Source organism: Barbus barbus, assembly GCF_936440315.1.
Source record: "Barbus barbus genome assembly, chromosome: 1".
In the NCBI taxonomy this organism is placed as follows: Eukaryota; Metazoa; Chordata; class Actinopteri; order Cypriniformes; family Cyprinidae; genus Barbus; species Barbus barbus.
The window spans coordinates 46466966-46485437 of NC_136729.1; the positions used below are offsets into that span (position 1 = coordinate 46466966).

Consider the following 18472-nt stretch of genomic DNA (forward strand, 5'->3'; position numbering starts at 1 on the left):
TGGAACACATAGAATTTAATAATGTTTAGGAGTGAAATAAATAGAAACAAGTACTGAAAATAAAATCATTCAATGCAATAGAATCAAGGAAAGTTAACCTAATTGAGTAGAATAACTGACTAATAATAGTTAAAAAAATATATAATTAGGAATAAAGTGCAACAAATAGAATAGAGTAGTTGAAGAATCATAAATAATATAGAATCTGTTATAGAATTGTTGAATATAATTAGTAGAATATAAGAGTTGCATATAATAAAATTAAATGATTAGAAGAGAATAGTACAGAATTGCATACAAATAAATTGCATAAATAGTGTAGGAACAGTAATAGATTAATTTATGACAAGAGTGCACCTCAAAACATATACATCATAACAGAAGTTCTGACCTTTCTCACAAAAAATATTTTTTGTTTACTTTTTCCCTATCACATGTTTTAGTAATCATCATAAATTATATATCATGTGAAAGCTTAAAACCTCAAATTTCATCCTGAGAAAACCATTTTCAAATCCGACATTGCATTACCATGGAAACGGTACTTTAGGATCTTTTAGCAGGCTCCTCCCCCTTAGTGGGGTGTCATATTACTAAATGTATTACAATCTTTTAGAATCAAAACTTTTCATAATCTTCACAAAATACATATCGTTGGAAAGGTCTGAGTCTCATGATTTCATGTTTGGTGTTTTTTGTTAGAAGTAATGTTTAGAGAGAAATTCATACATTTGTGACACAAAAATACATTTAAAAAAATCAATGGAGTTTGGAAGGCAGCCGGAGGCTGTTAGTGGTGTAACAACAAAATTACATAGGAACCTCAATTTATTTATTTATACTGTACCAACTTCAGATTTGGGGAAAAAAAAAGAAAAGAAGAACTTATTTAGACACATGGCTTTAATTTGATATCAATTTTGGATTAAAACCTATTTTGTAAAATATTTATTTTATATAAAATAAAAATAGTTCAGTACATGTTCTTTACAGTAAATTTAAACTACTATAACTTTTTTATACTTTCATTTTTGTTCTGTTGATTGTCATCTTTAAAAAAAGAGACCAACCTTAGGTCTGTATTCCAAAGCGTTCATGAATTATAACAATTCAAGTTTTAATAGTGCAATTTCATGCCTATGTTCAACAACAACAATAAAAAAAAACCACAAAAAAAATAGGGTTCCTCAGTAAAGTCTTACTTCTATTATCACTGAACAGAATTCAGGAGGCAAGATCATCAGTGATGCCTTCATATACAGGTCCTTTTCAAAAAATTAGCATATTGTGATAAAGTTCATTATTTTCTGTAATGTACTGATAAACATTAGACTTTCATATATTTTAGATTCATTACAACACAACTGAAGTAGTTCAAGCCTTTTATTGTTTTAATATTGATGATTTTGGCATACAGCTCATGAAAACCCAAAATTCCTATCTCAAAAAATTAGCATATCATGAAAAGGTTCTCTAAACGAGCTATTAACCTAATCATCTGAATCAACTAATTAACTCTAAACACCTGCAAAAGATTCCTGAGGCTTTTAAAAACTCCCAGCCTGGTTCATTACTCAAAACCGCAATCATGGGTAAGACTGCCGACCTGACTGCTGTCCAGAAGGCCATCATTGACACCCTCAAGCAAGAGGGTAAGACACAGAAAGACATTTCTGAACGAATAGGCTGTTCCCAGAGTGCTGTATCAAGTCACCTCTGTGGGAAGGAAAAAGTGTGGCAGAAAACGCAGCACAACGAGAAGAGGTGACCGGACCCTGAGGAAGATTGTGGAGAAGGACCGATTCCAGACCTTGGGGGACCTGCGGAAGCAGTGGACTGAGTCTGGAGTAGAAACATCCAGAGCCACCGTGTACAGGCGTGTGCAGGAAATGGGCTACAGGTGCCGCATTCCCCAGGTCAAGCCACTTTTGAACCAGAAACAGCGGCAGAAGCGCCTGACCTGGGCTACAGAGAAGCAGCACTGGACTGTTGCTCAGTGGTCCAAAGTACTTTTTTCGGATGAAAGCAAATTTTGCATGTCATTCGGAAATCAAGGTGCCAGAGTCTGGAGGAAGACTGGGGAGAGGGAAATGCCAAAATGCCTGAAGTCCAGTGTCAAGTACCCACAGTCAGTGATGCTGGTGTTGGTCCACTGTGTTTTATCAAGGGCAGGGTCAATGCAGCTATCTATCAGGAGATTTTGGAGCACTTCATGCTTCCATCTGCTGAAAAGCTTTATGGAGATGAAGATTTCATTTTTCAGCACGACCTGGCACCTGCTCACAGTGCCAAAACCACTGGTAAATGGTTTACTGACCATGGTATTACTGTGCTCAATTGGCCTGCCAACTCTCCTGACCTGAACCCCATAGAGAATCTGTGGGATATTGTGAAGAGAAAGTTGAGAGACGCAAGACCCAACACTCTGGATGAGCTTAAGGCCGCTATCGAAGCATCCTGGGCCTCCATAACACCTCAGCAGTGCCACAGGCTGATTGCCTCCATGCCACGCCGCATTGAAGCAGTCATTTCTGCAAAAGGATTCCCGACCAAGTATTGAGTGCATAACTGAACATAATTATTTGAAGGTTGACTTTTTTTTTTTTTTTGTATTAAAAACACTTTTCTTTTATTGGTCGGATGAAATATGCTAATTTTTTGAGATAGGAATTTTGGGTTTTCATGAGCTGTATGCCAAAATCATCAATATTAAAACAATAAAAGGCTTGAACTACTTCAGTTGTGTTGTAATGAATCTAAAATATATGAAAGTCTAATGTGTTATGTGGGAGTGTTCTAACTTGTGTTTTGTTGCAGTTACTCAGTAGCTCATCTGCAATCAACAGGCTAATTGATGTCACCTGAAAGGAGCCCTTTTAAACTCCAGGACTTGTTCACTCTCTCTCTCTCTCTGATTTTGCAGCCAGTTTGGCAGGAGCTGGGCTTGTTTTCGTCACAGTCCCTCTTCTCTCTTCTTTTTGTTATTTAATAAATCTTATTTTATTCGGTAAACTTGTTTTGTGTCCTTGATGTTGCTTCCCTTGAGCCAGGGTTGTAACATAATGGGGGCTCGTCCGTTTCTTTTTTTTTTTGTTGATACTTTGGGACTGTGTTTTTTCCATTTGTTCCCTTTTTTGATTGATTTGTTTTGGTGAGTATGGTTGTTGGAGTATTTTTTTTGTGGTTATGCATGAGTTTTCCCAGTTAGATAGGGTGAGTGTTCCAGCTGGGTTGAATATTCAATCCTTCCTTCGGTTCACTTTTTTGTTATTTTGCCTTTTTTATTTTCGAGGTTATTGTGGGTGGAGACTTGTTCTCTGTCGGGGGTAAGCAATTCACAACTGTTGATCATTGATTTGTATGGTCTACAGTTGTTGTTTTTGTGCTTTTAAAGTCGCCTCGTGCCCGGTACACCTCAGAAGATAGATAGGGATGAGGAAATGTTAGGCAGGTAACCGGGTGTTTCTCATGTATTATGTTAGGCTTAACAACCATGCTCACTTTTTTTTGGGGAGGGAATAAGAGGAGAGCATTTAAGTTAGGTGAGTTAAAAGTTCTGCTACTTGTGTTTGTTTGGTCCATGATCCTAACTTTAGTGTGCTAGCAGCTTTTGTGTGAAGTTCCTTTGTGGACTTGAGTGTAGATTAGTTCCCAGTATAATATTTGTGATTAGTGGCATTAGAGAGCAGTTGCTTGTTTGGGATGAGTAACTTTTTGTAGTTTACTGGGTTCTTTAATTCTACTTTTGGGTTTAAAGCTTTAAAGCTATTGTGTGAGTAAATTTGCTGCTTCATGTTATTTTTGTAGTTTTGAACTACTGTGGACCTATGGTGTTAGCTGTACATTTGTGCAGGAAGTAGTGGAAAAGATTCCATTTGTGTTTTGTGCTTATGTTGTTAGCACTTTAGTTTAAGTTGGAGTTGAGTTTAGTAATGGCTTCTTTAGAGGATTTCCTGAAGGAACCTTCTGATGAGTTGCTTGAGTTTTTTACAAAGGATCAACTCTTGCAACTAGCTTCTCATTATGAAATTGTCCTTACCAGTAGTGAAAAGCGTTTAAAGGATAGTGTAAAAGACATCATTAGAAATGTGTTGATGGATAATGGCATTTTGGCAGTTAGGCCAGTTTCCTTACAACCCATGGTTGCTCCTTTGTCTGAAGCTGTAATCCAATTGAAGCTGAAGGAGCTAGCTTTACAGGAGAAGCAGCTGGAGGCTAGCGAGAGGGAAAGGCAATTTAAAGAGAAACAAATGTATCTTGAACATGAACGGTTTCTGAAGGAGTTTGAGTTAAGGACCGCATCTGAAAGATCAACTTCTGGAGGTGAGGCTCCTTTGTTTGATGTTGGTAGACATATTAAGCTAGTGCCTCCCTTTTCTGAGAAAGATGTTGAGATATATTTTTCTCACTTTGAACGTGTGGCCACCACATCTAAGTGGCCCAAAAATGTGTGGACTTTGCTTTTGCAAAGTGTTTTGATCGGTAAAGCTCAGGAGGCTTACTCCGCTTTGAGCCTCGAGAGGAGCACTGATTATGATGAGGTTAAAGCAGCTATACTGAAGGCATATGAGTTAGTTCCTGAAGCTTACCGCCAGCGCTTTAGAAGTTGTGTTAAACTTGCTCATCATACTTATGTTGAGTTTGCAAAGCAGAAGGAGAGTCTGTTTGATCGGTGGTGTACATCTCAGAGGGTGGAAAGTAGGGAGCAACTTAGACAACTTATTTTACTTGAAGAATTTAAGAACTGTCTGCCTGAAGTGGTGTCTGTTTACTTGAATGAGCAGAAGGCAGTAACGTTAGAACAAGCTGCTATCTTGGCAGATGAGTTTGTCTTAACTCATAAGGTAAACTTTGGTGATAAACAGGTAGAGTCTCCGAGTAGGGGCCAGAACAATAGGTTCCGATTTGGAAAGTTTCCTGTTTCATCTCCTGCTAAGAAGTTGGTTGGTGATAGTTCAACTTCAGAAAGGGTCTGTTTTTATTGTAAAAAACCAGGTCATCTTATTCGAGACTGTCCTGTTCTAAGTAAGAAGCAGAAATCAACAAAGACTGTAGCATTTGTAAGTTCTCCAGTGTTAAGTCTACCTTCATCTTCACTTGCAAATGTTCCATCTGAGAAAGTGGAATGCAAGAATGGTGAGTTGGCTGGCTCATCATCATTTTTGATGGATGGTTTTGTGTGTTTGTCTTCTGACCCTGAACATAGGCAAGCTATTAAGATTTGGAGAGATACTGGAGCTTTCCAAACTGTGATTCTCCAGGATGTTTTACCTTTTAAGGAAAATTCAGCTCAAGGTTCGGAGGTGATTGTCAGAGGTTTTGGTGGAGGATTTTTGTCTATGCCTTTACACAACATTCATCTACAGTCTGATTTAGTCTCTGGTAATGTTGTGGTTGCTCTTTGCTCCCATATACCAATAGATGGGGTGTCTCTTATTCTGGGGAACGATTTGGCTGGTGGTAGAGTGCAAGTTGTTCCTGAAGTAACTTCCACCCCCTGTAAGATCGATAGTCCAGATGAGTTTGAATTGGCATATCCAGACACATTCCCTGTTTGTGTTACAACGCGTGCCATGTCAGCTAAGAGGAATGTTGGAGGCAAGTCTCCTACAAAACAATCAGAGATTCCTCTTTATGATACTTTTATGGCCCAAGGTGATGTGAACTTCATAGATTTTGGAAAAATGGTTCCATCTCGAGAACAATTAATACTGGAGCAAAAGCAAGATCCTACCTTGTCACCTATGTTTGAAGATGTGGTACCAGATGAAACATTACCAAATGTAACTTCTGGTTATTTTATTAGTGATGGGGTTTTGATGAGAAAGTGGACAGATTCAAAAATGTCAAGTCAAGATGATTGGAGTAGTTTGTTTCAAGTGGTTGTACCAGAAGTTTATCGATCTGATATTTTGTATCTTGCTCATGATCATTGTCTATCTGGCCACTTGGGTATTAGGAAAACTTTGGATCGTGTGTTAAGGCACTTTTTCTGGCCTGGAGTAAGGTCAGATGTGGCTCAGTATTGTAGATCATGTCATGTTTGTCAGATTATAGGTAAACCCAACCAGTCTATTCCAGTAGCTCCATTGCATCCTATTCCTGCCATTGGAGAGGCGTTTGAACAGATTTTGATTGATTGTGTTGGACCTCTCCCACGTACCAAGTCAGGTAATCAATATCTTCTCACAATTATGTGTGCAGCAACCAGATTCCCTGAAGCTGTCCCTTTGCGTAAGATCACGGCTCCTGCTATTTCTAGAGCCCTTGTTAAATTCTTCACAATGTTTGGGTTACCTAGAGTTGTTCAGTCGGATCAAGGGTCTAATTTCATGTCTCGTCTTTTCTCCCAGGTGTTGAAACAATTGTCTATTCAGCATAGCACCTCATCTGCATACCATCCAGAGTCACAGGGTGCACTTGAGCGATTCCATCAGACCCTCAAAACTATGTTGAAGACCTACTGCAAAGAGTTTGAGAGAGATTGGGATGATGGTGTGCCACTACTCCTCTTTGCAGTTAGAGAGGTGGTTCAGGAATCCCTTGGTTTCAGTCCAGCTGAGCTTGTGTTTGGCCATACTGTGAGGGGGCCTTTGAAGTTAGTAAAGGAAAAGTGGTTAGCTTTTGAATCTTCGACTCCCACTAACCTCTTGGACTATGTGTCTAATTTTCGGTTTAAACTTGGTAGGGCCTGTGAACTGGCCAAAGAGAATTTAAAAGCAGTTCAGGGGAAGATGAAGACATGGTATGATCGAAAGGCTAGGCATCGTGTATTTTCTTCAGGAGACCAAGTGCTTGTGCTTTTACCACTACCTGGTTCTGTGTTACAGGCTCAGTATAGTGGGCCATACATCATTGAACGGAAGGTTGGTGAATGTAATTACGTAGTTAAAACTCCAGATCGTAAAAGGAAAACCCGCATGTGCCATGTTAACTTACTTAAGCCTTACATTAGCCGTAATCAAACGGCATGTGCAGAGGTTAAGGCTTTTGCTGTGCTGAATGTTCCATCTAATGAGACAGTAGGGAGTGTTGCCGTTTCTGGGGTTACTCAGGGTAGACTGTCAAATTCTAACATTTTGGCAGATTTGGATTCTTATCTGTCTTATGTAAATCCTTCCGAACGTACTGATATTATTCAGTTGATATCTCATCATTTGGCCCTGTTTTCTGATGTTCCAACTTGTACTAATGTCTTAGAGCATGACATTGATATAGGTCAAGCTAACCCTATTAAACAACACCCATATAGGGTAAATCCTGTGAAACGCCAGCTTTTGCACAAAGAGGTACAGTATATGTTAAAACATGGCATAGCTGAACCATCTTCTAGTCCTTGGAGTTCACCATGCTTACTGGTTGAGAAGCATGATGGTTCTCTTCGTTTTTGTACAGATTTTCGCAAGGTAAATGCTGTCACTAAGCCTGACTCCTATCCTCTTCCACGATTAGATGATTGCATTGATCAAGTTGGTTCTGCATCTTTTGTTACAAAGCTGGATCTTTTGAAAGGCTACTGGCAGGTTCCGCTTAGCCAGCGAGCCCGTGAAATCTCTGCCTTTGTGACACCAGATCACTTTGGCCAGTATAAGGTTATGGCCTTTGGAATGAGAAATGCACCTGCTACTTTCCAGCGTTTGGTAAATAAGGTGCTGGAAGGAGTAGCAGGTTGTGAGGCTTATCTGGATGATTTGGTTATTTATAGTTTTTCCTGGCCTCAACCCTTATTTGGGTTTATCAGTACATTACAGAAAATAATGAACTTTATCACAATATGCAAATTTTTTGAAAAGGACCTGTATACACTTGTCTTGTCTTCACCTTAGTTACTTTAAATAGAAAGCAAACATATCTGAAAACATGTGCCTTTGAAAAACTTTTTAATTTAATGCATGACAAATAAACACCTTCACGTTTATACATTTATGTCTGAGTGTGTTGCTCCTCCTTGTCCTTAACTGTCTGTGTGAGTCTTACTCGCAGCTGTTAGTATATTTGGGGGAAAAATAATTAATTAATTATGCTCTGAACATTCATCTTCTGCAGGTCTAATGGATTCAACACTGATTGCAGTCAGCAGCTCAAACTCTGAGAAGAAATCAAGCCAAACTACAGCAGCAGCTCCTACAAAACAAGGTCCATGATCCCTGACACACTTCATCAGTCTCTCACTTCTCTTTTTATGATTAAATAATGCAGTTTAGCCAAATGAGGATAGAATCTTTATGTCTTGTCTGACACAGCATCAGAACCTGTGGTCTATATGAATGCTGGATCATTAATCAGAGGTATGGGATGGCTTTGCTGCACTGAAACTATCAGTGAATTTATAAATGGTTTGTCAATAATAGTTCATTGTTCATAAGCGGTATACAGTTTCACAGATTCGTTCTCTTCTTTCTCTCTGTTCTGTCCACACATCTGTCCTGCAGTGATTGTGATTATTGTTGAGATTGCAGTGTTTGCTGCTCCTACTGTGATTCTTCTTCAGATCATCTGTGTGAGAAGAGCTGGTGAGTTTTGAACATCACAGAAGCTGAGGATTCACATTGATCTCTAACAATCTGAATCATGACAGTGAAAACAAGTCAGTAAATAGTTTGTATTGATTCATTTCATCTATTTAGGACGGAAGAACTCTCACCACCAAAAGGAAATAGAGATGTCTACAGTATTACAATGAAATGCCTTCGATAAATATACTGTAAATATTACAGCAATGTTTATGGACATTATAGATATTTGCATAAAGCTTTGAATGTCATTTTCCAGACAGGCACCTTAATAAACATGTATGGTTATTTACACAGGAATCATGATATAAATGGTAATCTTATTTTAATCTTTAAAATCAATTAAACATTTATACAAAGAAATTAAATGTTTTAATAGTCCGGTTCAGTGATTCTCAAAGTGTGGTACTCGGAGGAATCCCTCAATTAAACAAATTAATGTTAAAACACAAATTTTAATAGTGAAGTTTTTTTTTTTTTTGTTTTTTTTTTACATTTAAGTACATTACAGTTTTTATTGAACTTTTAGGTAAAACACATTTAAATGTAATAATTAAAGTGTTTTCTTCACCTGTTTGTAAGCACAGTGCAGTGTTCATGTTCAAACTGTGTATTTACAATGTTAAAGTGTCTGATAACAATAAATATTCTTATTAGGAATAAAACGGCCTCGTTTTTGAACTCTGCAGAGCTGTATCTGGACTGGGATTACTACGCTACTGTAGTTTAATGTTGGTCATTAAGAGCCCTCAGATTTGATCAAAAATATCTTAATTTGTGTCCCGAAAGATGAACAAAGGTCCTAATCCTTTAAAGGATAACTTTGGAAATTCTGAAATAAACCATCTGAAAAACACTGTGTGTTTTAAACCCATAACCATAAAAAAAATATATATAATATAAAAATGTGACTACCCAAACCTCTAAATATTTCCTCCATTCAAACTTTGTTTTTTACATTATTTCACCTTAGCTGTGCTAGGTTGGTTTATATCTTTAATTTATATATTTTATATTTTGAATTAAGGTTAGCGTTTAGAGTTTACCTGCATTTCACTGCTGGTTATACTCTGTATAATTGTGTATGTGACAAATAAGAATCTTGAAAATCTTCTATAGACTTACATGAATAAAATGTTTGATGTTCAATATGGAGCTGACTAGTCATGATATAATGAGCTTATTTTGCACACTGATTTCCTCTTGGTCTTATGTATTTGCATGATGAATTGTGACTGGTCTCTTCCACTGTAAAAAAAAAAGAAAAACTGTAAAATAATAATTTTTACTGTAAGGATGACGCTGAGGCAGAACTGGAATCCATTCGCAGAAGTTTATTTGAAGGACTAGCAGTAGACAGAAACGTTAAATCAGACAAAGGGTCAAAACCAGAGTAACAGTGGAATCCGTTTACCAACACAGGGGCAATCCAGAAGACGAGAGTCAGGAGGCAGGCAGAGGGATCAAACACAATCATCCGTCCAAACAGAGCAAAGGGGCAAATCCAGGAAATCAGAAGTCGGGGTAATCAGGCAGAGTAATACACAGAAAATCAGTCAGAGAATAACAATGGATAACGCTCAGTAAAGCAGGTAAACTGGCAATACTTGGCAATCTGCCATGTGCTCAGTATCCGGCTTATAAAGTCACCAAACAGGAAGTGTCAGTAGAGGAAGCAGAGAGAGCGGCATGCAGTCAGTATTCGGGTGAGGGCTCCCTCTGCTGGTTTGGTGTTACATTTACAGTATGTTACTGTTATAATACCATGTGGTAACTCATTTCATTTGGGAAACCGAGTGCTTCAAACCGGGGTGTCGCTAGGGCTAAATATTCAGGGCTCGAGCCCCGAATGATTTTAATCTAGCCCCGGATGTTTTGTCATTAAGTCCCAGGAATTTTGCCAAGGAGTTTAGAGGAAATTCGATAGAAATTAAGGTGATCTTTTCCCCAATGACAACAACTGCACACGGACCAAAGACCAGCGATATAGTGCGTTAAAAGATGGATTTAGATGACTTCAAAACACATACAGGTAGGTGAGTTTTATCAGGGTTGGAGCTAATTTTCATTTAATATTTAAACTATAAACAAATATACTGTACAGTATAACGGTGAGTGATTTCAGAAAAAGAAAGAATAAAACCTTTATTGGTTGCCGCTCTGCGCTCCAGAAGTTCTCTCTGCTTATAGGCGCCCAAATTAGCTCTTCTGATTGGCCGAAATCCTCTGATCTCTGAAGAGTGCTGGCAGTTACCTCTACAGATGCACAAATCACTTTTGCTCCATTTGTCACACAGATATGTGGTGCAGAAGGGAGAGTGAGCGGAACTAGTCATTTGCAGCTGAAATAAAGCGTTAAGACTCGTAGCAGCAGATTCAAGCCGTTGTCGTTATGTACTTGTGTTTGTGCTAGAAAAAGCATCCAAGGAAAAATGTATATATATATGTAAGAAAACATTCTACAAGTGTTCAAATCTCATTGCAAGAATTCACAAACTGATTTGCGGATGTACAAAATTAGTCCGTGACTTCACATTTTTGATGCAGGTGTGTGAATGTGTTTTGCACCATATTCACTGCAGCAATAGCACAACATGTGAGAGTACGATTTTCTTGATTTGTGATTCGTAGAATAGGATTTGTGTCTCTGCAATGAAGGATCCGAGAAGGTGTAACTGTTGTGTTGTGTTTGTAAGAGAGAGAAAAAAATCTACAAGTCTGCAACTTTTGTCTGTGGCTTCAGATTTACTGATACACACGTGTGGCTATTCTCTACAACTACAAATTCTGCTGTCACGGATGCTCAGTTGTTTTGCACCAAATTTACCTTCATATTTCATATTCTTCAGAGTGAATACATTTTGCATCACTGTTTTTGCTTGCAAATTGCCATTTACAGACTTGCAAGGCTTTTGACCGCGTTTCAGCACAAAAAAAAAAAACGTGCCAAAAGTGCGGAAAACATAGCTCAGAAGAATACAGATCATATTTATTTCTAATTAACATGAAGTTGCAGTTTTTCAACACATGATTTACACTTACAAAACATAGTACAATGATGCAAGTCCTGTTTTCTTGAGCTTATACCTTGATTTACACCCTTACAAAACTTATTTTGCGCATGCGAATTTATTTAATTTTATGCAATTTTCACATGCACTTTAACAATATTACCCTGCGCATGCAAATCTTTTTGACGTCATTTTATTTTATTTTTATTTTTTTTGTGACATACTGCCAAGTATGATGACCCATACTCGGAATTCGTGCTCTGCATTTAACCCATCCAAATGCAAACGTGCACAAACACAGCAGTGAACACACACACACACACACACCGTGAACACAGCAGTGGGCAGCATTTATGCTGCGGCGCCCGGGGAGCAGTTGTGGGTTCGGTGTCTTGCTCAAGGGCACCTCAGTCGTGGTATTGAGGGTGGAGAGAGCGCTGGACATTCACTCCCCCCACCTACAATCCCTGCCGGCCGGAGACTCGAACCCGCAACCTTTGGATTACGAGTCTGACTCTCTAACCATTAGGCCACGACTTTACCTTCATAATGTAGCCTAATTTGCTCGCATCAGGGAGTCAGTTTCAAATCGGGGTTATTAAAATGTGCGAGCACGTAAATGCAGTAAGTAGCTAGATCTCAGTCATGCATATCAGCAAGTAATTTTGGGAGTGGGGTCAAAATATTATGTAACACTAAACACACACAAGTATGGCAAGCCGTTTTGACTTTTATTCCTTCTCAGGATATGAATTCTTGATATCAACAGTTTAGTTCTTGATATCAACAATATACATTTTTACTAGGAAGAATTGCATTTCTGATATCTGAAATTGGAATTTCAACTAGTAAGAAATTAATTCTTGATATCAACAATTAGCATTTTAACTAGTGAAAATTTAATTGTTGATATCAAGACTTCATATCCTGAGAAGGAATAAGTCAAAACGGCTTGCCATACACAAGGGATTATTCACAGGTGGCTTCAAGTCATGCCATTTTTCAGCAGATCAGTGAGGGGCTGTAGTGTACGGAGCCCTTTTAGGGACATTGTGGTGGGAAAAATTTGGGGTGGGAGGAACAAATATTTTTCCTATGTTTTGCATTCCCTCGAGAAACTTTTGTGTTCTCTCTCAAAGATATTTGCGTTCTCTCACAAAACCAGTTGAGTTCGAACTTTACTTTACAGCTCGCAGTGGTTCATACATCTCCGTATGTTCACAATGGAGAGGTTCATAGAGTTTTATTTTGAACTTGGACTCAAGTATAAAGAAATACAGTCAGTGTTTAGTTCAATCCACGGTTTTGGGACATTCTAAAACGCTTAATGTGGCTTAATGCTTTAAAACAGTGACATTGGAAGACCAAATTCGAAAATAATAAAAGGTGATCAAATTATTAGGCTAATAATATTAATAACCTTATTAATACTATTACTAAGCAGAAGCCGAGAATATGAATGCAACGCCCTGCACGTAAGCTTTTCTCCCCCATAAAACGTTTAAGGTAGGCTAATGAATGAAAACGATGATTTAAAAATACCAAATCCTTTGGATTCATATTCTGGGCTATTCTGTTTTATTAATAGTAATATTATTAATAAGGTTATTAATATTAGCCTAATGATTTTATTAGTATTTATTATCTAATTTGGTCCTCATGTTTTAATAAGCTACATTAGGCATTTTAGAGTGTCCCAACACCGTGCCTTGAACTAAGCACTGACTGTATAACTATTACTTTGAGTTCAAAACAAAACTCTATGAACCGCTCCATTTTGAACATAACGGCTGTAACCACTGCAAGCTGTGTAAGAGCCAATTCAATATGTCAATAATTTGTATATTATTATTGTTGCTTAGAGTATTGATTTGCATGTAATAACTTAAAGTGTAAATTTTGTAATTTTCTTTGAGAGGCAATATTGATATTTCCTATATATATGTTTCCGAATTATTTATTATGTTTCTGATGCATATTTTTTGGTTCTGTTTTTGTTAGGTGCGGGCAGAGAAATAAGGGAGAAACATCATTGTGGCCAACAGGGTAACTACAATCAGGGATCTCTCAAAGGTGTCGCAATGGAGATATGTGAGTTCTTCTTGCAATCCAGCCGACATTGCCTCAAGAGGACTTACTGTAGATGCTTTCCTTAAAGCAAATGTATGGCTCACAGGTCCATCCTTTCTGACAAAGTCAGAATCAGAGTGGCCAAAAATTCCAAGTCACACTCTCAAGATATCTGACAATGATCTTGAAATTAAGGAAGTCTCAGTCAATGCAGTGTGTACAGATAATTATGACTATACTTCTCAGTTCCTTTCACATTATTCAGATTGGTACCGTTTGAGAAGAGCCATTGCATGGTTCCTCAAATTTAAAGGCATTCTGAAGACATTGATGGAAAAAAGGAAAGAGCTGTGCCACACTCTAAGACGCAATATATCAGTGAATTCTGAACTTGAAAGGGAAATGGAAAACTTCAAAGCTTCACTGTCAGGTGATTCATTGACTGCAAGTGACATTGAAAATGCTGGGAAAGAGATCATTCGCTACAGCCAAACAATCATGTTTCCCGAAGAAATCAAAGCCCTCCAGCAGGGTAAAATTGTGAAACGCAGTAGCGCTCTCTACAGGTTGTCGCCAGTTTTACAAGACAAAATCTTAAGAGTAGGTGGCAGACTAAGCAGATCAGCTATGCCGGAGGAGTCCAAGCATCCTGCAGTTTTGGCAAAGGATCACCATGTTGCACATCTGATCTTAAGATCAATTCATGTAGACGTAGGTCATAGTGGCCGTAATCACATGTTGTCAAAGTTGCGAGAAAAATACTGGATTCCAAAAGCGCAAACAGCCATCAGAAAAATCTTGTCTCAATGCACTGTTTGTAAACGGCAGCGCAGCAGTACAGGCAAACAATTCATGGCTGACCTTCCCCGTGACAGACTTTTGCCAGATGAACCCCCATTCACAAATGTAGGCATTGATTATTTTGGCCCATTTGAAATAAAAAGAGGAAGGACCTTGATTAAAAGATATGGGGTAATCTTTACTTGCCTGGCGTTAAGAGCTGTTCACATTGAGATTGCTAGCTCTTTGGATACCGACTCATGCATCCATGCACTGAGGAGATTCGTTTCTAGAAGGGGTCAGGTTCAAACAATCAGGTCTGACAATGGAACGAATTTCATTGGGGCAGAAAGGGAGTTGCAAAAAGCCATACAAAGGTTGAATAATGACAAAATTCAAACCACATTACTTGGAAAAGGTGTACAGTGGATTTTCAATCCCCCAACTGCTTCCCACCATGGAGGAGTTTGGGAACAGCAAATACGGACCATCCGAAAAATTCTCAACTCCACTGTAAAACAACAGTCTCTTGATGAAGAAAGTCTTCAAACGCTCTTATGTGAGGTGGAGGCAATAATTAATAGTCGTCCCATCACTAAGGTGTCCAATGACCCAAACGACTTAGAGGCCCTCACTCCGAATCATTTGCTGCTACTAAAAGTAAAACCGTCCATGTCCCCTGGGGTTTTTGATAAAGCAGACCTATATTCCAGACGTAGGTGGCGCCAAGTTCAGTATATGGCTGACCTATTTTGGAAGCGCTGGGTCAAAGAGTACCTACCAAACTTGCAAGAAAGACAAAAATGGCAAAGCCTAATGAAAAATCTAAAGCCTGGGGACATCGTATTGATTGCTGATGAGTCCGCACCGCGAAACGTCTCGGTTACTGATGTAACCCTCGTTCCCTGAAGGAGGGAACGGGAGACGTAACGTCGACATGACGACGTAATTGGGATCACTTCAGAGAGCCCTATCAACTTCGAGTATCTACAGAACAAGCCAATGAACGTTGGCGTGCGTGAACGCGTCACGCGCCCCCGCCCCGCCGCGCGGGTATAAACAGGAAGCGGGCGCACGCACACATTGTTTTTCGCTGAGGAGCCGAGATTTGTGACGGCCATGCAGCGATGGTCAGCAACAGTGGCGACGGGACGTTACGTCTCACGTTCCCTCCTTCAGGGAACGAGGGTTACATCAGTAACCGAGACGTTCCCTTTCAGTCGCTCACGTTCGACGTAACGTCGTAATTGGGATCCCATGGAAAACGCCACGGTTGCTGCCACATCCAGCACCCTATGCAGGACTCTTAGCCCCCCAACTGCTGGGGCGGAAGACCTGCGTAGATTGGGTTCAACTGCTGTTCCAATACACCCCACACAGTGAACTCTTAATAACACTGGGAAAGCGTCTCTTCCCAGGGGAAAGGACGCTGCGGAGCCACATCCTGCCCGAAGGGAGGTAACATGTGGAGAATACACATATGAACTGGCCGAGGGGGCAATGCAACATATGGAATGTCACTGGGGTGGCTCCACCCGAAGGGGGAGACACACCGGACAGTGACGGCAGAGCAGACTCTGCCAAGGGAAGACACGGGCTCACTGCAGGGAGCTGGTCGTGGAAGAATACACATATGGGATCGCCGCAGGGAACGCACATATGGAACCCAGCCTAGCACAAGTTACACAAGCATACGAGCACTAGGCCTGGCGTCGGACGCTCCGCAACGTCCGACTGCCGAGGGGGTGCGGAGGAACTCACAGCGTTCGCCAAGTGGGGAACTCGACTGGAGTAAAAAGCGCACGTATCCGTTCCTAGGAAGGGAGTGGCGCAGCAAGCCGACACTAAGCGGGAGCTTCGGTGTTACCGGCTAGAAGAAGCGAGCACACAGGAAGACCCGCTCAACACGTAAGCTATAAAACCTGGCGAACGTGTTAGGTGTCGCCCAGCCCGCAGCTCTACAGATGTCTGTCAGCGAGGCGCCGTGTGCCAGCGCCCAGGAAGAAGCAACACCCCTAGTGGAGTGGGCTTTCAACCCAGGCGGGCAGGGCACGCCTTGGACTTCGTAAGCCAAGGCGATGGCATCCACTATCCAGTGGGCCATCCTCTGCTTGGAGACAGCCTTCCCCTTCTGCTGGCCTCCGTAACAGATGAAGAGCTGATCTGAGGTCCTGAGGCTTTGCGTTCTTTCCACGTACAGACGCAGAGCGAGAACGGGAAAGAGAAAAGCCAGGGCTGGGTCTGCCTCCTCCGAAGGCAGCGCTTGCAGGTTCACTACCTGGTCCCGGAAGGGAGTGGTGGGAACCTTGGGCACGTATCCGGGCCGGGGTCTCAGGATGACGTGAGAGTTATCCGGGCCGAATTCTAGGCACGATTCGTCGACCGAAAATGCATGCAGGTCCCCTACCCTCTTGATAGAGGCCAATGCAACCAGGAGTACTGTCTTACAGGACAGAATTTTTAACTCAGCTGACTGCAGAGGCTCAAAGGGTGGTCTCTGAGTGCCGAAAGGACCAGAGACTAATCCCAAGAGGGTATAGAGAGTGGGCGAGGAGGATTCAGTCTCCTCGCTCCCCTCAGGAACCTGACGATCAGGTTGTGCTTCCCAAAAGACTTACCATCAACCGCATCGTGATGTGCAGCAATAGCGCAACATACACTTTAAGGGTGGAGGGAGACAGCCTTCGCTCCAGCCCATCTTGCAGGAAGGAAAGCACGGTTCTGATCGAGCAAGATCGGGGGTTCTCCTCGTGAGAGGAGCACCAGTCAACGAACAGGTTCCACTTCAACGTATAGAGGCGCCTCGTAGAGGGGGCTCTAGCGGAAGTGATGGTGTCAACTACCGTAGGGGGTAGGTCACCTAGAACCTCCGCGTCCCGTCCAGGGGCCAGACATGGAGTTTCCAGAGGTCTGGGTGCGGGTGCAGGGTGCCCCGTCTCTGAGAGAGCATCTCAGAGGAATGGGTCAGGGAGGGGCTGTCGCGAGGAGCACTAGTTCCGGGAACCAGGTCCGGTTGGGCCAATACGGCGCAACTAGCAAGACCTGCTCCTCGTCCTCCCTGACTTTGCACAAGGCCTGTGCAAGAAGGCTCACTGGGGGGAACGCATACTTGCGTAGGCCTCGGGGCCAGCTGTGTGCCAGAGCATCCGTGCCGAGGGTCCCCTCGGTCAGAGAATAGAACAACTGGCAATGAGACGTGTCCGGGGTGGCCAACAGATCTACCTGTGCGGTGCCGAAGCGCCTGAACATCAGCTGGACCACCTGGGGATGGAGTCGCCATTCTCCCGGTAGCTGCCGTGAGATCTTGTCTGCTGCACGGTTGAGCAGGCCCGGAATAAAAACGGCACGAAGCGACCTCAGATGCTTCTGACTCCAGAGGAGGAGATGGCGGGCGAGTTGTGACATGCGGCGGGAGCGTAGACCACCTTGGCGGTTGATGTACGCAACGGTCGCAGTGCTGTCCAAACGGACTAGTACGTGCTTGCCTAGTAGCAGCGGTTGAAGCGGCTCAGTGCAAGACGTACTGCTAACAACTCGAGGCAGTTGATGTGCCAATGCAGTTGAGGTCCCGTCCACAGACCTGAAGCTGCATGCCCGTCGAACGTAGCCCCCAAGCCGGTGGCAGAGGCATCCGTGGAGACCACAGATTGCCTGGACACTTGTTCCAGGGGAACCTACCTGCAGGAACGAAGGGTCCGACCACAAGCTGAGAGTTTGGCGACAGTGCGGAGTCACTTGAACCCGGCACGAGCCGCTCTGCCACGCCCACCTCGGGACTCGATCGTGGAGCCAGTGTTGGAGCGGCCTCATATGAAGCAATCCGAGCGGCGTAACCGCGGCTACAGATGCCATATGCCCCAGGAGCCTCTGAAAGAGTTTCAGTGGTGCCGCTGTTCTGCATCTGAGCGTGCTCACGCAGCTCAACACTGACTGGACACGGCCTCGGTGAGGCGCGCTGTCATGTTGACCGAGTCCAACTCCATACCGAGAAAAGAGATCCTCTGCCCGGGGGTGAGTTTGCTCTTTTCCCAGTTGACCCGAAGCCCTAGGTGGCTGAGGTGGCTGAGCACCATGTCCCTGTGTTCGCACAACTGCTCT

At 41.9% G+C, this 18472-nt stretch overlaps 1 protein-coding gene across 2 annotated transcripts in view; it reads left to right on the forward strand.

The window, feature by feature from the left end:
* Positions 1 to 9171, forward strand: part of LOC306871552 (uncharacterized protein) — a 24923-nt gene extending 15752 nt beyond the window's left edge. The window contains exons 2-5 of one of the 2 annotated variants that reach the window (XM_079419586.1): positions 8047 to 8136; positions 8244 to 8288; positions 8433 to 8513; positions 8628 to 9171. In XM_079419586.1, the coding sequence (XP_079275712.1) occupies positions 8047 to 8136; positions 8244 to 8288; positions 8433 to 8513; positions 8628 to 8683 (272 nt within the window). In that variant the 3' untranslated portion in view covers positions 8684 to 9171. The remainder of the gene's footprint in view (positions 1 to 8046; positions 8137 to 8243; positions 8289 to 8432; positions 8514 to 8627) is intronic. The other variant, XM_079419585.1, reaches the window with a different exon arrangement.
* The last annotated feature ends 9301 nt before the right edge of the window (positions 9172 to 18472 follow it).